A 16,923-nucleotide genomic window follows, 5' to 3' on the forward strand; every position below is an offset into this window, starting at 1 on the left:
AGGAGTTTTATAAGTTTTCAGAAGTATGAGGCATATACCAACAAAACCATTACAAAATCTGGACATATACCAACTCTTCAAAGAATTCTTCAGCAAAGGATTCTGGTTACTGCTGTAAAAGACAATAAAATGTTTCTAAAAACACATTAGCAATAAGAAGCTAATCTCCATCCTTTATTGGATGCAAGAAGGAAGATTGTGACAAAGGATCAGGAAAACACTGAGATTCTCAGTGCCTTCTTTGCCTCAGTTATTAATAGTAAGACCAGGTGTTCACAGGGTACCCAGACACCTGAGCTGCAAGACAGGCACAGGGGGGAAAATGAAAGCCCCATAAACCAAGGGAAAATGGTCAGCAATCTTTTGTACCACATAAACACACACAAGGGTATTGAGGGAGCTGGTGGAAGAGCTCACCAAACCACTTTCAATCATTTATCAGCAGTTCTGGCTCACCAGGCAGGTCCCAGACAAACAGAGGTTGGAAAATGGGCTGTCAGTCTACAAGATGGGGCAGAAGGAGGATCTGGGGCATTACAGGACGCTCAGCCTGACCTCAGTGCCAGGGAAGATTATGGAGCAGAACCTGGTGAGTGCCCTGACACAGCATGCAGAGAACAACTGGGTGATCAGGCCCAGCCAGCACAGGTTTATGAAAGGCAGGTGCTATTTGTACTGACCTGACCTCCTTCTCTGACAAGGTGGCCAGCTGAGTGAATAAGGAATGGCTGTGGATGTTGTATACCTGGACTTTAGTAAAGCCTTTGATACTCCAAAGCATCAAGTCAAAACAACCACTACAGACTCTGGGGACAGAGTGCACAGAGTGGCTGGGAAGCTGTGTGATGGAAAAGGACCTGGGGGTGCCATTTGACAGCAGCTGAACATGAGCCAGCTGTGCCCAGGTGTGGCCAGGAAGGCCAATGGCATCCTGGCCTGTGTCAGCAGTAGTGTGGCCAGTAGGAGCAGGGCAGGGATTGTCCCCCTGTACTCAGCACTGGTGAGGCCACACCTCAAATCCTGTGTTCAGTTCTGGGCCCCTCATGACAAGAAAGACACCGAGGGGCTGGAGTGTGTCCAGAGGAGGGCAACAGAGCTGGGGAAGGGTCTAGATAGACAGTCATATGAAGGGTGGCTGAAGGAGCTGGGGGTGTTTAGCCTGGAGAAAAGAAGACTGAGGGGAGACCTTATCATTCTCTACAACTCCCTAAGAGGAGGAAGGAAGGTGTAGCCAGGTGAGGGTCAGTTTTACACCCCAAGTTACAGTTGGTAGAAGAAATATGACCTCAAGTTGCACCAGGGGTGGGGGGAGGTTAAATGGAGTATTAGGAAATAATTCTTCATGGAAAGGATTGTCAAACATGGGAACAGGCCACCCAGGGAAGCGGTTGAGTCAGCACCCCTGGTGGCATTTCAAAGATGTGGCACTCAGGGACAGGGTTGGACTTGACTGTTCTGAATTAAAGGCTAGAGTTGATTTTAAGGGCTAATCTTCCAACCTAGAAGATTCTATGTTTCTATGACAGTCATGTTTATTATTCAATATTTTGTCATACTTATTCCTAGAACTACAAATTCTGCAGTTTCAAAAAACCCGAAGTTGAACTAACTATTCTGCATTTCGGATTCTCACCTGCATCTTTTTGAAAAAATTGAACCTAACATTTGTCACTTCCTCTAAGCGTGATACAGAGACAATTTAAGTGAAAAGCTTAACATTTTTCTTCTTGAGATAGCTGAGAGCTCTTGCAGACATCCTAAGTAATCAGGGTAATTTGTTGTTACTTGCTCTTCGACTACTTTTTTCCCCTCTGAATACTATTCTATTGTTAGTTCAAGTCAGAATAGCTTAAGCTCAGCCGCTGCAAAGGAAGCCCTTGTGCAATGGACTGAGTTTTCTGTTTTGCCAGTGCCCCCCTTGAACACTTTTATACTTTAAACATCTGCTGTCCCTCAGGCTCTTTGAAAAAGAAATTCTCTTTTAAAAAGAATTTGTTATTTTGTGGCATGACTTCTGCAAGTTTCTTTCCCTCAAAGCTGTCTTTGTCCTTTCTTATTACAGTTTTAATGTTCTGGGATTGTTCTTTTTTGTAAGGGGGCATTCCTTGAACTGATAATGACTTCCATTTCTGAAACTTTTCTTCTTAATTCTAGTTTAGTTTTCTGTGTATTTTCCCTTTTCAAGTTTGGGATTTTGGATTTACTTCCAAATACCTTGCTGTACATTTTTACAAGAACGCGAGCTCCAAGATCTGGTTATGTCAGAAAACTATCTGTGAGCTAGGAAAATCTGCAGTGCCTTTAGATTGATGTAGATTACAAATATCTGTAAGAACCTGTAGAAAGTACCCTGTCAAGATTTGCTATGGATCCAGTGATGCGAGCAAGTTTAGTACACTTAATTTTAATTTTGGGAAACACTAAATTTATTTTTTCTCATTGCCTTATTTGAGTGCCATAGAGACGAGTTTTTCTTCACTGTGATTTTAATTTGGAAGTGGGTTCCTCTACAGAAAGTTTCTAAGCAATTTTCATTTTTCCCTGTCTTAATTTATTGAAAGCCAAAAAGGTACAATATAGATGGCCTGTATTTTGTTTATGGAATAACAGGAACTGCAGCTCAAAAATGTGCCAAGACTGACAGCACAGCTATTAGAGGGAGTCAAGAGAGAAGTTTTAGAAGAGAGATGAGAGACATATGGGAGCTATGCACTCGATAGAGTAGAAGCAGCACACTTTCTAAAGGCGTTGAAATAAACATCTTTGCATGAAATGAATGTCCAGCCTTCCCAAAAGGTTCTCTGCCTAGCAGAGATAACCTACTATTTATTGCTCAGGCTAAAGGCAGAGGGCTTTACTCATTACTGGCATTACTCTGCCAATCTAATGTATATGAGCAGTAAATTAATAATTTACACTCATCAAAAAAACCCTGCTTGAACCATACTTAATTCCTAACTCTGAATTATCGAAGTAAAATAGCAAAATTAGAGACTTTTTAATGTCATGTTTATTAATTGTTGTTGTTCTACCATAGTACATTTGTCTGCATATTTCAAGGCTGTACAAAGACTGGTGTAAGTGCTTAATACCTATTAACAGACTAACCCAGTTTAGTCAATTATTTACCCCTCCTGCAACCAGAGATTGGATATATACCAGGAACATAAGTAAAGAAATTAAATAATGATAGATGTTGTAAAAACCAGAAGAAAAAAATAGATAGGAAAGTGAACAAGGAAATAAAATAAGCATGTGCATTGTGAATGTGACTGATTATTGTGTCTCTTAACAGTGAAAACAGCTCTCTATAATATTGTGACTATACTAACCATGAAGCAGATGAGGAAAAGAGTACCAATGTTGTATTATGGACAGTCTGGGAACAGAAGGGGTTATATCAAGAGACACGGTAAGTACCACTGATGGGGTATGGGTGTTATTGGTAGGGTGCCTGATCCTACAAACAATGCTGGAACAGCAATTACTACCATGGGTAATCTCCTAGGTACAAACAGGAATGGTACAGACACTGGCACCAGGGGGAGATGGCTTGTGCCTCCTGCTGCCTGGGGACCTCTAGGAGCTACTTTAGGTGCAGTCAGAAGCTAGAAGCAGTCTTCTGGCTGCCCTGAGCTCTATGTTTGATTTATGATGGTTGGCTCCAGGGTGCCAAAGTGCAGAGATCAGATCTATCTCTTCTTTTCTTAGATCAAATTCTTAAAACCTCTAAATTTTGCCCTGGAATGAGTCTGGACTATAGATTTCATAGAAACAGTAGGCAGGGCAGTGTACATGTGCAGGGGGAAAACACCCCTTCTTTGAGACCCCTTTGCAGCAGCCAAGCTGGGACAACAGCTGACAGGCAAGGGTGTAATAGACCCACTGGACAACAATGGTACTATGCAAGGTAATAAGCATTATGCATGTTAAGGTCTATGCTAGCTATGAACTTCATGTTGGTAGGAGAATGGACACAAATAGTAAAGTGGCATAACTTGTACCTATTTGTCAGTCAACACAAAAAAATTAGGAGAGAAGGCAACCATGGGGAAAGAAGCAGACGTACACAACCGTCTCCACCCACATGCTCCTCATCTTCCCTCCTAGAAGATGTATCTATGCTGTCAGTATCACACAGGCCAATTTTGTCCCAGAGCTAATGACAGTTCTGCATGAATGCAACCCTCTTTAAAAAAAAAAAAAAAAAAGCAGCAAGGCCCAAACAAACATGCAACTATGACAAATTGATGAAGAGTCTCATCTACAAAAAACAGTGAATAACATCAGTTAAGAGGTGGAGAGCCCCTCTGTAGCCATGCCATACTCATCAGGTCTAATACTTGATTTAAGAGTGGTCATCACCACATACCTAATTTGTACATTAACTTAATCTTTTTTCAGAGGGTTCACAATTTTTCCCATGAAGAGTATAGTGTTCTCCATAGTTATGACCATTAGGAAGGGCCTGTCGAATCTAACAGTAACTGGAACGGACATAGGCACTATTTCCATGCCTGTGGCAGCTGCTGCTTCGGTGCCAGTCTCATCCACCTTTACCACAGCCTTATGAACAGCCTGTGAAGAAACAGACATTTTACAAGTCACAGGGGTACAAAACTAATCACCTAAATAAGAATGAGACTTACAAGTACCTGAAGAAGTTGCTGATAAGAAACAAGCGTCAGATAGACAGGCGTGAGTCCACTGCTTAAAGACAGCAAAGTGAGGGGGAAAAAAAACCACCCAGCAAGCTATGTGCAGCACAGCTTCCTAGCTCCTGAGAGGAAAAGTTACTCTCCAATGGAGGGGCATCTGTCTGCTAGTGAAAACTGGCAGAGTTTTTATTTCTTTTCCTATTCCTTGCATCCACTCACGGAGATCTGTACAGCTAGACCAAATGTTAAGAGAGTATGAACATATTTAACTGTATATTAGAAGTTGATATAGTTGAAGAAATAGCATTCAGATTAGCACAATGAATAGAAATCTGAAATTATGCTTCCTGTGTTCCTTCCAGTTTTGGGAAAAATGGGAGCAAAGATGAAGGGTCAGAATGGTTGGTTAAATGGATGGTTAAAGCACAGAAACACAAATGTTTGACCTTGCAAAATCAAGACATTGACAGATCCTGATTCACTAATGTCCACTTGAAGACATGAGGGCAGTTGTTTCTTCATTAGACAATTAAGTTTGTCCAGATTGCTGGTTTTAACTCCAGGTTCACTGAAGCATGACCTACCTGTAGCTTTTGCCTGACTGTGGCAGTCATTGTTCATATGCTTGGAGCCAAATGTTTGTAATAACTGCATTTTCATTTCCCCCAATTTTTTTAAAAGCAAGCAGTGTTTTTCCTCTTCCCTTACCTCCATAAAATACAAGGAGTGATACATCCTACAGCTCCCTACCTGCCCACAAGCAGGCTAAAGAAGGCAGACACAAACAAAAGCAGCCAGTAGTGACTGTAGTAACATGCTTCAAGAGCATACCAAGGTGTAGATAGATGATGATTTGGTCATTTCTGTTTTAAAAAGTTGCCTCATGCAGGTCAAAATAGCCTTCTAGATTAAAAAATTGCGGATTTGTAACTTGCTTCAACCCAATTGCTCATACAATGCAGCTAACACAGACAAAATACTTGCTATGCCATCAGCTGCCTTTTCACATGAAGCAAAGCCTCTTTGCATGAGTTTTGCCCCATGAATAGCTGTGCAGAAAGTCATGCAAGTATCAGTAACCATGGGCCCATAAAACAAAAAGAAGTATGACTTACCTGGGAAATTCTGTGCTGGGGCTGCCCAGTGATCCCAGAAAGGTCAGCCTTATCAGTGAATAGATCCATGATTCCCATTTTATATAAGTTATCTTTTAGGTTGTATGTCCCATAAAGCGTGAATTTCGGAAGATACAAATTTACTGAGCTGCCAGAAAAGACATGAGAGAATACAGTAAAACATTTGATCAGTTATCACCAAATAACAGAGACTGATAAGAGATAAACTGAATTTGCTTTCTCCCTAAAGACATTTTGCCTGCAGCCTCTCTCTAGCCTACATAGGAGATGTAAATTTCCTGAAGTTAGTGATCTCTTTTGCAATCTGCTGGAAGCACCTTCATTATGAGACATTACTGAGGATGCAGAGGATTCACCTTGTGAAAAAAAGATTCCTTTAGGTGTCTCAAGCTGAGCACAAAAATATCCAGCAGATTCAAGTTCACTGGTTACTTTTCAGGAAAAAAACCCTGGCCTTGTGTATTTATCATATAAAACAAGACAGATAAAACAAAATTATATCCACTGAAGAGGCAGGAAAATAATAAGTAGTGACAGAAGGCATGGCAAAATAAAAAACATAAACAAATTTATGGAGTATGGTTAGTCAATAGATAATACATTTTCTGTGTCAAGCCCAGTGTCTGACTTACTCAATTTTAAGTGATTAGATTGCTGCTTTCCATAAATTAACCAAAGCTCAATGTTCCTAAGTATCTTACAATTACTTTTCAAAGGTTAAGGCCAACATTTACAGCTAGAAGGAGCATAATGAGACAGAGGTTAGTGATAGTGCTGATATTAGGTACTGTTTTCTGGTGAGAAACCAGGACAGCTCTCCAGGGCTTTAGGTCAGGGAGATGTGGAGCACTTATGAAGCTAGCCAAGAGAAAGTTATCTGGTGGGAAGGTGAGAAGGAAAAGGCCCATATCTCCAGCACTGCACAGCATCTAATGCCAGCTCTGGCTGTATCTGGTGGGTTGATAACAGGTTGCTGATCTCATACTTCTCTCTGATTTCAGTCTGTGCTGATTGCTGCCCAAATGATGCAGCTATCACTGAATCATCTGCCTTACTGTTACCTAAAGGCATTCCTTCACAAGCCCCCAGTCGCTTACGGTACAGAGGAAAGGGAAAGCCACAGACACACGGTAGCAATGCAGCCAGGAAAGGAGCAGTGGGATACACTTTCCAGAAGTGAAAGTGACCTTTTCTCTATAGTTCAGCCATTTAAAAGATCTCAGCTGTCTGTGCTGGTGACACTTCAGCACCATCCTCTTTGTCAGCCCCAGAAATGAAAGATGGCCCTCACAACACTTCTGCCACTAATATCAACATCAATTTTCAGACTAAGAAGGTACAAACACAGGTAGCCCACAGCCTTTAAATTACTCCATATAATACTTTCATTTATTAAGACCTCCCAGAAATGCCAAATAATAGCAGATGCAATCAATTGTTTTAAAGATTAAAGGGAAAAGGAGGCATTTGTGTCATTATTTTGTAGGAGATTTTTAATTTTGTAGGTTATGATGTAGATTATGATGAAAAATGGGGAGCAGCATGAAACAAACTTGTCTTTGACTGTGATTTCTTTTCATAATTTAAGATGGAGAGGGGAAATACAAATCCCTCCAATTGTATTTAACATTTGTCTTGATAATTGTAAAGGCAATTGTTTCTTTGGCAAAAATTACACATTACTATCTTGATTCACCATCTTATTTTTCCTATAGTTACAAACCCCATAGCTACTCCCAGAAGTTTCAAAATTGTAAAGGTGCACAGAGAATTACATACATTTTTGCTGGTGTTTTTTTGGGGGGGGGGTGGGAGGATTTGGTTTGGTATTTTTGTTTTCATTTGTTTTATTTTTTTCACATATGAAAAAGAGGTTAGATTCTTTCTTTTCTATTTAACAGTGAATCTGAGTTATGAGCATGAAACAAGTTTTGGGTTCCTGCATTTCAGATGTAATTTTTGTCTTAAGAATGGACCATCTGTACCATAATTTTCAAGTGTCTGTGTGACACTAATGTGACACATCAAATTAATGGATGAATACAAGGGCTTGATATTGTAAACATGTTGTACCTATGCTTGTACACGTATTTTGTGAAAGGCTATTGCCATACATGACACTAAATGTAAGGACTCTATAATTTTTGAAAGTGTATAAACTTTCTGCCTTCTAGTCTCAAAGCTACCATTAATTGAGTGTACATTACTCCAATCTTGCCTAAGTCCTCAGAAAGCCTCAAATTTGCCTAAGCCTCAGGAAATGACCTTATCAATGAGCTTTGCCCTCACAATTACTGAATGGAAGTAGTTATTTCGGCGTTAACTGTACAATTACTGTTAAATTTAATAGGCAGAAATTAGGAAAGAGACAAGAAAAAAGGCTAAAGTGATAGAAATTTATTGTAAATAGAAGGCCTCCCCCCAAAAAAGGGAGGTCTAAATCAAAAAACTTGGGCCTATTGATAGCAGAAGATGGGAAACAAAATACAGAAATAGCAAAAGTCCTAATCTGTGAAGGCTTTCAGTGCATGCAGTACTGAATGTGAAAACACATGGACACTAAAGACTCAGATTCAACTTTGGTCAGGAGATTTCTTCTACTGATTAAAGCAGAACTTAAAATGGCATGCTGATTTTGTGTCATAACCCAGCACATTTGTTTCCTTGGCTACCATCTGAAAGGAGAACTGCAGAATTTTACCTTTTTGTGACTAATGTCCTCCACCTGGACAAACGTTCACAAGACAATCTTTTCTCCAGCTTCCTCATTCTTCCTCTATCAGGCAGAATAAAAAATGCTGAAGCACCTCCTTTGTAATCCATTTGCACAATAGTGGAAGACAGCTGCTCATCATAGCCATGCTTGAATAGGCCCATTCCAAACATCATTGGGACTTCAACAGCCTGGTTCCCATCCACAAAAAATTTGCTCATTTTAGTGTACTTTGGATCAAAAGGCTTTTCCCATTCAGCTTGAAATATAAGAGACAGAGTTACAGGATATTTTGAGGACATAAAACCATATGACATATTAACATAGGACACATTCTTAGATGACAGAAACTGGCACAGTTGGATCAGCTTCATAGACAAACCAGTTTGCAATGATCACTTGATCTTATTAAATGCTCAGAATAATTCAATATCAACACACTGTTGGTAGAATGTGATGTAAAAACACTCCCTTAGATCTCACAGCAGGCTGCAAAATCCTTCATGTAGATGAGTTATCAAGGGTTCTAACTTACACTTTTCCTCCATGATAACAGTTTTGAGGAGCCTGTAAAGTCCTCATATAACTCAGCTTTTATCTAAGCCCAAAAGAAGATTCTCTCGTTTTCTTATTCCCAGACCAAAATAGGCATGTAAAGGGTAACACGAGGGATGAATTCTTCAACGAAATTAAGGGATTTGGGTTACTTGCAGAGAGGTGTTGATACCTCACATTAGCTGATGATGTATAGAGTCATAAAGAACTTAATTTTACGAGACTGCTGAGTTAAGAAACAAAACAGCAACAGCAGAAACCTTTTCAACTGTCATCTTCACCATATTAAATTTTCAAAGGTTTCTCACTTAGTCATGGTGAAACAAACCATCTGCATTGAAGCTCTGAAAGATTCTTATCCTCAGTGGAGAGGAATTTCAAAGCTAATTCCAGGTATACACATCATATATTTCAGAGGCTGAGCAAATTTTTAAAAAGGGGGAAATTGTGGAGTTTTGGAATTTTTTTTTGTTGTTTTATTTTAATTTTTAAGAAATCTTGTTGCTCTGTAGTAAATTTTGCCCTTTAGAACAAAACTAACATTTATCAAATGTGTTGGGCAAAATCTGAGCATTGACTCTAAGTAAAATAAGTGGCATCAAGAAAACCATGAAACAAGATGCAATCCCTTTTTACTTCTGATTTCTATTTGAACATTGATTACTAGGCAACTTGTTACAAATGAACTAATTATCATCTGCTGTTTTCACCATCTGACTTAGCCTGCACTACTAAACAGCTTTTGAAAAAGTGAAATGAGACTTCTTCAGTGAATGTCTTGATCTCTGAAATCATAGATTGACAACTGCAATAATCTGAATAGGGAAAATTGCTATTTCTATATATTTCATATACTTTTACATACTTCATTAGTAGTGACTTCTATCATCAGATATATAACACACAGGACTTTTACATTATTATGTTTAAGGGGAAAAAAAGCAGAATGAATAGCAGAAACATGAATGACACCAGTCCTGAAAAACTTTACCAACATTTATCAATTGATTTCAAGAAGAACTTTGCTTGAAAACTGTTAGGACCTCTACTATGGTCTTCAGGAGAGCAAACTTTGGCCTCTTCAGAGATCTGCTTGGGATGCAGCCATGGAGGGAAGAGGGCCCCAAAAAAGCTGGTTTGTCACAACAATCTCATGCTGCTCTATGGGCTGGGGGCAGAGCGGTTGGAAAGTGTCCGGAAAGTGGCCTTATGGAAAAGAACCTGGGGGTGTTGGTCAATGGCAGCTGAACATGAGCCAGTTGTGCCCAGGTGGCCAAGAAGTCCAATGGCATCCTGGCCTGTGTCAGCAGTAGTGTGGCCAGCAGGAGCAGGGCAGGGATTTTCCCCCTGTACTCAGCACTGGTGAGACCACAACTTGAGATCTGTGTCCTGTTTTGGGCCCCTCACAACAAGAAAGACATTGAAGTGCTAGAGCATTGAGGCAACAGAGCTGGGGAAGAGTCAGTCATATAAGGAACAGCTGAAGCGGCTGGGGTTTTTTAGGCTGGAGAAAAGGAGGCTGTAGTGGGGAGCCTTATTACTCTCTACAAGTGCCAGAAAGGAGTCTGTAGACAGGTCAGGGTCAGTCTTCTCTTCCAGGCAACAAGTGATAGGACAAGAAGAAATGGCCTCAAGCTGTTTTAGGAGAAGTTGAGGCTGGACATCAGGAAGAATTTTTTCATTGAAGGGGTTGTCAAATATTTTAACAGGCTGCCCAGAGATATGGTAGATTCACGATCACTGGAAATGTTCAAGAAATTACTGGACTTGTCACTCAGTGGAAACAGTCTATTCGACATAGTGGTGTTCAGTCAAAGGTTGAATTCAAAGATATTGGAGGTCTTTTCCAACCTTAACAGTTCTATGATTCTATTAATATTCAAGGATGACCTCCACCAAGTACAGCAGTGATCTATCCTAAGAAGTTGGGTAAAAATGCCAGGAGGCCTGTGAGGATGAACAAGGTGTCCTTTGGTGATCTCATACACAAACAGGTGGCCTACAGAGGGTGGAAGCAAGGACAGGTAACCTGGGAGATATAAAAAGATATTTTCTAAGTCTCCAGGGATCAGGTTAGGAAAGTTAAAGGTGTGATAGAATTCAGTCTGGCCAGGGACATTGAGGGCAACAAGAAAAGCTTCTATAGGTAAGACAATGATAAAAGGAAGACTAGGGAAGATGTGAACCCCCTCCAGAAGGAAATGGGAAACCTGGTTTACCCAGAACATGGACAAGGCTGAAGGTAATCAATGATATTTTTTGCCACAGTCTTTACTGGCAAGTGCAGGAGCTGGGAGATTGAGAAACTGTCCACTGTAGAAGATCAAGACCACGTGAAGAACCTTAAGATGAACTTGTTCATGGGACCTGATAAAATGTATCTGCAGGCCCTGAGGGAAATAGATGGAATATCTAAACCACTATCTGTCACATCTGAGAATGATGGCAGTCCAGTGAAATTCCCACTGACTGAAAAAGAGAAATGAGAGCTCTCATTTTTAAAAAATTAATAAAAGAGAGACCCAGGAAACTGCCAGTCTTTCTCACCTCTTTGAGTGGCAAGATTATGGAGCAGATCCTCCTGGAAACTATGCTAAGACACATGGAAAATTAGGAAGTTATTGGTGACAGACAACATGACTTCACTAAGGGTAATTTATGGTAAAGGAAATTAATGTCATCTGCCTGGAGCTGTGCAAAGCATTTCACACTGTCCTGCATGACATCCTTGACTCTAAACTGGAGAGATGGATGTGACAGATGACCTACTCAATGGATAAGGAATTGTCTGGATGTTTGCATTTGAAAGCTTGCAGTCTTGCTGTCCAAGAGGAGATCAGCAATGACCAGTGCTCCTCTGAGGTTGGTATTAGGACCAGTGCTGCTCAATATCTTTGCTGGTGAAGCGAACAGTGGAATTGAGTGCACCCTCAGAAAGTTTGCCAGTGACACCACAATGGTGTCATTCTGTTGACATGCTGTAAGGAAAAGATGCCCTCCAGAGGGAAGGGATACCACCCAGACAGAGAGGGTGCCATCCAGGGAGAGTGAGACAGGCTTGAGAGGCCCCATTAGAATGTCATGAAGTTCAACAAGGCCAAGTACAAGGTCCTGCATGTGGGCTGGGGCAATCCCAAGCACAAATACAAGCTGGGAAAAAAATGCATTGAGTTGAAAGCAGACCTGAAGAGAGGGACTTGGTACTGCTTTTTGATGAGAATCTCAACCTGGCACAGCAATGTGTGCTTGCAGCCCAGAAAGCCAAACAGATGCTGAGCTGAATCACAAGAAGTGTGGCCAGCTCCACTTCTGCTTCATTCTGTCAAGATCCTGCCTGGAGTTCTGCACTCAGCTCTAGTGTCTCAAATAAAAGAAGGATGTGGACCTGTTGGAGTAACTCCAGAGGAGGGCCATGAAAATAATCAGAGGGCTGGAGTTCCTCTCCTATGAAGACAGGCTGAGAAGAGAAGGATCCAGGGAGACCTTAGAGTTCCTTCAAGTACCTAAAGGGGGCCTATAGAAGGGGAAAAAATTTTTTTATACAGGCAGATAGTGATAGGACAAAGGCGAATGACTTTAAATGGAAAGAAGGAAAATTTAAATTTAGAATAGATATAAGGAAGAAATCCTCCACTATGAGGGTGGTGAAGCTGGAATAGAGAAATTGTAGATTTGATCCCTGGCAGTGACCAAGGCCAAGTTGGAAAGTTCTTTGAGCACTCTAGTGCAGTAGAAGATGTCCCTGCCCATCACAGAGGGGTTGGAACTAGATGATAATTAGGGTCCCAAATCAAGACTATCAGTTAGCACACAGATTAGACAGAGATGATATTCATTAATACTTCCCTCATATTTCAAGGGCACTCTTATTCCTGTTCTCACTTCTGTCTTAGGGGGATACCTTCTAGGCACCTTCCTCAAGTGCTTCACAGTGCTCAAGCGGCAAAATGAAATTTGAAGTACTCTTTGCCTTTACCAGCTTGACTAAGGCATGAAAAGGGATTGATGTAATATGTGGAATAACATGTCTTGTAGGTCAGATTCAGGAAAATATTGTCAGACTTTTGTCCTTGAAGAAGGAATTCTGTACTGTGCTATGCCAGGAAAAAAAGTCACTACTAATGGGCAAGAAAGTAATGCACAAAAAGAGGACAAGCACCTAAAAGACTGGTTATACAGCTAAGTAAGATTTAGAAATCCTCTCCAGATTAATCCCAGCTCTAGATAATTAACCTACTCTTGATTTCAAGAGTTTAAAAAATGTTATTTTTGCGATTAATGCTATTCTTTAATTAATTTGTTTTAAAATTGGAGAGCTAAAACTGAAAATCCACCACCTTGAGAAGAGTTAGGAAATCTTTGCAATAATAAACTGGAAACCTCAATAAAAAACCCCAACAACCCTTATTGTTAGAACATGTAAAAGTTAACTGTAATACAAAATTATCTTTAATACAAGATTTCTTGGGCTTTTGTCCCCATTGTGATACTAAATTTATTGCTCATTCTTCAAATACCTTTCAGTAAAACAAAAATCAACAGGTATTTTGCCTGTTCTGAAAGATGTACCTGATGCTTAATAAAATCCTAAATTAAAACATTATTTGAGATAAACAGGTAGGTTTTCAAGAGAACTAAGTAACATCAATCATCTGTACTTCAATTAGCTACATTTAGTTGTGGCCAAATCTTCAGACATTAATACAAGGAGCAGAGATGCAGATAGAAGGCAAAACAAAACAGAAATAGAGTTCTTAATTATTTTCAGGGGGAGCCTCATATTGGAAAGTGCAAGCATCCAGGTTAATAGTTCTAAAAGGATAGCTTTCCTTTTAAAAAATTGCCTAATAGGCCATCTCCTTTTCAATTAAAAAGCTTGAAGATATTTTTATCAGATAAATTACAGAATATTATTTTTCTGACTACAAATACTTCGCTTTCAGCATATAATCAGAAAGAGAGAGAAAGTTTGAAATAAGATGCAATATCTGTTATTAGACCACTGATTGAGCCTTACAGCCTTGATCCTCTTCTTCTCATTAGATCAGAAGTCTGAAAAGCTCTGGGAAGATCTGAAGACTGTATCTAAGCATACTGCACAAGTTAATTAAGAAAAACAAGCTTATTGTCAATAGGCTTGTATTTGATACTGGTGGGTCCGTCTCTTCACTGGAAAATATTAGAATCTGCAAATTAAAAAAAAAGGTTGAAAACTAAGCCTCTAGACACACCAGGACTACAGATATGCTATTGGCAAAGGCACAGTTAGTGAAAAAATAAGGAGAACATGAATGCAAAAGTAAAGCTATTGTAGCATGTTTAGTTTTGAACACATAAACATACACAGTAACAGCAAAGCTGTTGTCTAAACATATTTTCTGTTTGATAAGATGCTAAGTTTTCCTTTAATAGCATTCTTCACGTTTAACTCTGAACTTGCTGAACAAAACAAACCAGCTGGATTGAAATTCACAGAAATGGATTTCAGCCAAACATTCAAGACAGTGCTTGAATCCCAGTGGATTGTATAGAATTAGATGTTTTACTGCCTAGAGATGCTTTCCTCAGCATATATTTAACTTAATTTTCTGAAGGAAATAAGTTTATATATTAAAAGATATAGGAAAATTTGCCATACATTTTGCTAGGAGTTGTCAGTGTCAAGTAGAACATTATTTCAAATAGCTTTTTTTCTAATTAAACATAAGTGAGGACCAAAAGGAGAACAAGATATGAGCCCATTTGCAAAACCATACTGCAAAAAAAATATGAAGTCCAAGACTGACCTGAGGAAATAATTTATGGAGTAGAAGAACATGATATGTATATCTTACCGTTAAAATAAATATAGCTAATAAGGAGAATTTCAGTGAGTGGATCTAGGTTATTTATGAGGTCCTTGATTTTCCCATTTGTTCTTCTTGCTACATATTCATTGATCTTTAGCTGCGCTTGATCAGCCTTCTTGAAGTTCATAGGATAAGCTTCTCCTTCATAGAAGTTTCTGAGATTATTTAAAAATTTTTCTTGTGGCTTCAGTTGATCAAGCACAAACAGAACATTTCCCATATTCAGCTGTAACCCCCCATTCCTTCTGTTTACCATTTGCATGAGTTGACGATAACCTTCATGTATGTCATTTTCAGAAATCTGACGAGGGTTAAAGCAAAGGACCCTAAGGATCTGTGTCAGGGTGTCTGACCTGGCACCCAGAGTCAGCATTGCAAAGGCGGTAGAGATGCTCAAAGGAGAGAAGAAAACATTCCCATTGTTTTCACGAGAAGAAATCTCTTTGTAGAAACAACATGCAAATTGACAAACACTGTTCCTTACACTCTGCCATGGCATGTTTCGGTTTTCTTGCACTCTTTGATTCTGGTTTCTTACCCCTTGTTGATAAAGCTCATAGCAATAACTGTTGGAATGGATTCCAACAAGTAAAAGACACAGGAAAAGCAACATCTTCATATTTCTGTGATTCTGTAATAGAAGAAAAGTTACATTTGGCTTACAAATCTTTTCACCTTGTGTTTAGCAATACATCAATCCCTTCACTTTGCAGAGCTAGCTTAGCCTCAGTGACTCTGAGATGTTTGAATTGAAGGAAAATGAGCTTTCTATTTCAAGGAAGCAGACTCTGGAAAATTACTCAACCTACTGAAGAGGTTATGAAATAATGAAAATTAAAGTCAAAGAGGGATGAGGTAATTCCAAAGACGCCCTCATTAAAGTTTAGCTACAATTCATTTTAAACTGGTTTTTTTCTCCAATATTGTTTTCAGTGTGGCTTTAAGTGATGGAAGAGTCAAAAGTACAGGTTGACAGAGCAGAAAGCAAGGGAGACAGACAAGGCTAATCAGGTAAATTTGGAAATTAAACTGATGAAAAATCAAAGCAGAAGAAAGGCCCAATATACCTCTTGTGAAAATGTGAAAATTAAAACATATATTTTTGAATGGGCTGCATGTAAACCCATATGCAGGCACCTTAGAGAAAGTAAATGCACTTGTTAATGAGGAAGTGATGAATATTTATGGTGATTTCATAAAGGTTGAACAATTGAGAACAACTAAAATAAAATAACTTCCACAAAAATAACGAAAGAAAGAAATAGCAATTAGGATGTTGTGAAAACCCTGGGAATACAGTGCTGCTTATAAAGAAAGGGAAAATGGATATGTGCTTAGAACAACAAAAGGAAGTGTGCCTGCTGCATGCAAAGGCATGCCCAGCCCAGTGACTGACTCAAACCACCTAAAAACAAAAATTAAATAAAACCCAAAAAGTGGAGAAATGCTAGAGCAATCACTGTCTTTATCATCAGAAAGACAGAAAAGGATGATTTGGAAGAGTAGCCTGCAATGGTTGGAAGTGAAGATGAGTGAGTGAATTCTGGAGGAACAAAGACACGAAAAAATATAGATAGAACAGGAAAACCCTTTCCAGAGCAACATGGAAACCATTCATTCCACATCTATGGTAATACTTTTACTTCTAGAAATTAATACTATATCACAATTGGTTCAATATCTTCTCTCAATAGAGAGAAGTAAAGATGTGGAATATCTGGAAATCCAAAACATCCTCCTGTGGTATGTGATCATTTGACCTGCGGAACCTTTTATAAAACAGTTCTCTCTAGTGGAAAAATATCTGTTCTTGACTCACACTGAGAAATGCAGCCTCTGCCCTGTAAAAGCTCTGAATCCTTATCAGGCCCCACCATGATCCCACATTTGTGCTCTCCACTTTCCATCATTTTGTTTCTCCAAAACCCAGTGAACTCAGGACACTGATCTTGGCTTTAGTAACACATGCTCTAAATATTTCTTAATTTACACTCTCAATATCATGGTCATAG

At 39.4% G+C, this 16,923-nt stretch overlaps 1 protein-coding gene across 1 annotated transcript; it reads right to left on the minus strand.

The window, feature by feature from the left end:
• Positions 1-4,389: 4,389 nt before the first annotated feature.
• On the minus strand, positions 4,390-15,530 carry LOC131589655 (serpin A3-4-like). The gene is made up of 4 exons (XM_058859334.1): positions 14,897-15,530; positions 8,496-8,766; positions 5,774-5,921; positions 4,390-4,578 (listed from the first exon to the last, which is right to left on the minus strand). Exons 1-4 carry the CDS (start codon positions 15,528-15,530, stop codon positions 4,390-4,392), a joined length of 1,242 nt encoding a protein of 413 aa, XP_058715317.1.
• Between the last annotated feature and the right edge of the window lie 1,393 nt (positions 15,531-16,923).

The sequence above is a fragment of the Poecile atricapillus genome, chromosome 1 (genome assembly GCF_030490865.1).
Source record: "Poecile atricapillus isolate bPoeAtr1 chromosome 1, bPoeAtr1.hap1, whole genome shotgun sequence".
In the NCBI taxonomy this organism is placed as follows: domain Eukaryota; kingdom Metazoa; phylum Chordata; class Aves; order Passeriformes; family Paridae; genus Poecile; species Poecile atricapillus.

What these genes read in the sequence shown, in the direction of transcription:
- LOC131589655 (XM_058859334.1), bottom strand. Translation starts at nt 15,530, where the DNA reads ATGAAGATGTTGCTTTTCCTGTGTCTTTTACTTGTTGGAATCCATTCC. An exon ending in TAGCTATATTTATTTTAACG is followed by an intron (nt 8,767 to 14,896) that starts GTAAGATATACA and finishes TTATATTTCAAG; the next exon opens with CTGAATGGGAAAAGCCTTTT. An exon ending in AGGACATTAGTCACAAAAAG is followed by an intron (nt 5,922 to 8,495) that starts GTAAAATTCTGC and finishes CTTTTCTGGCAG; the next exon opens with CTCAGTAAATTTGTATCTTC.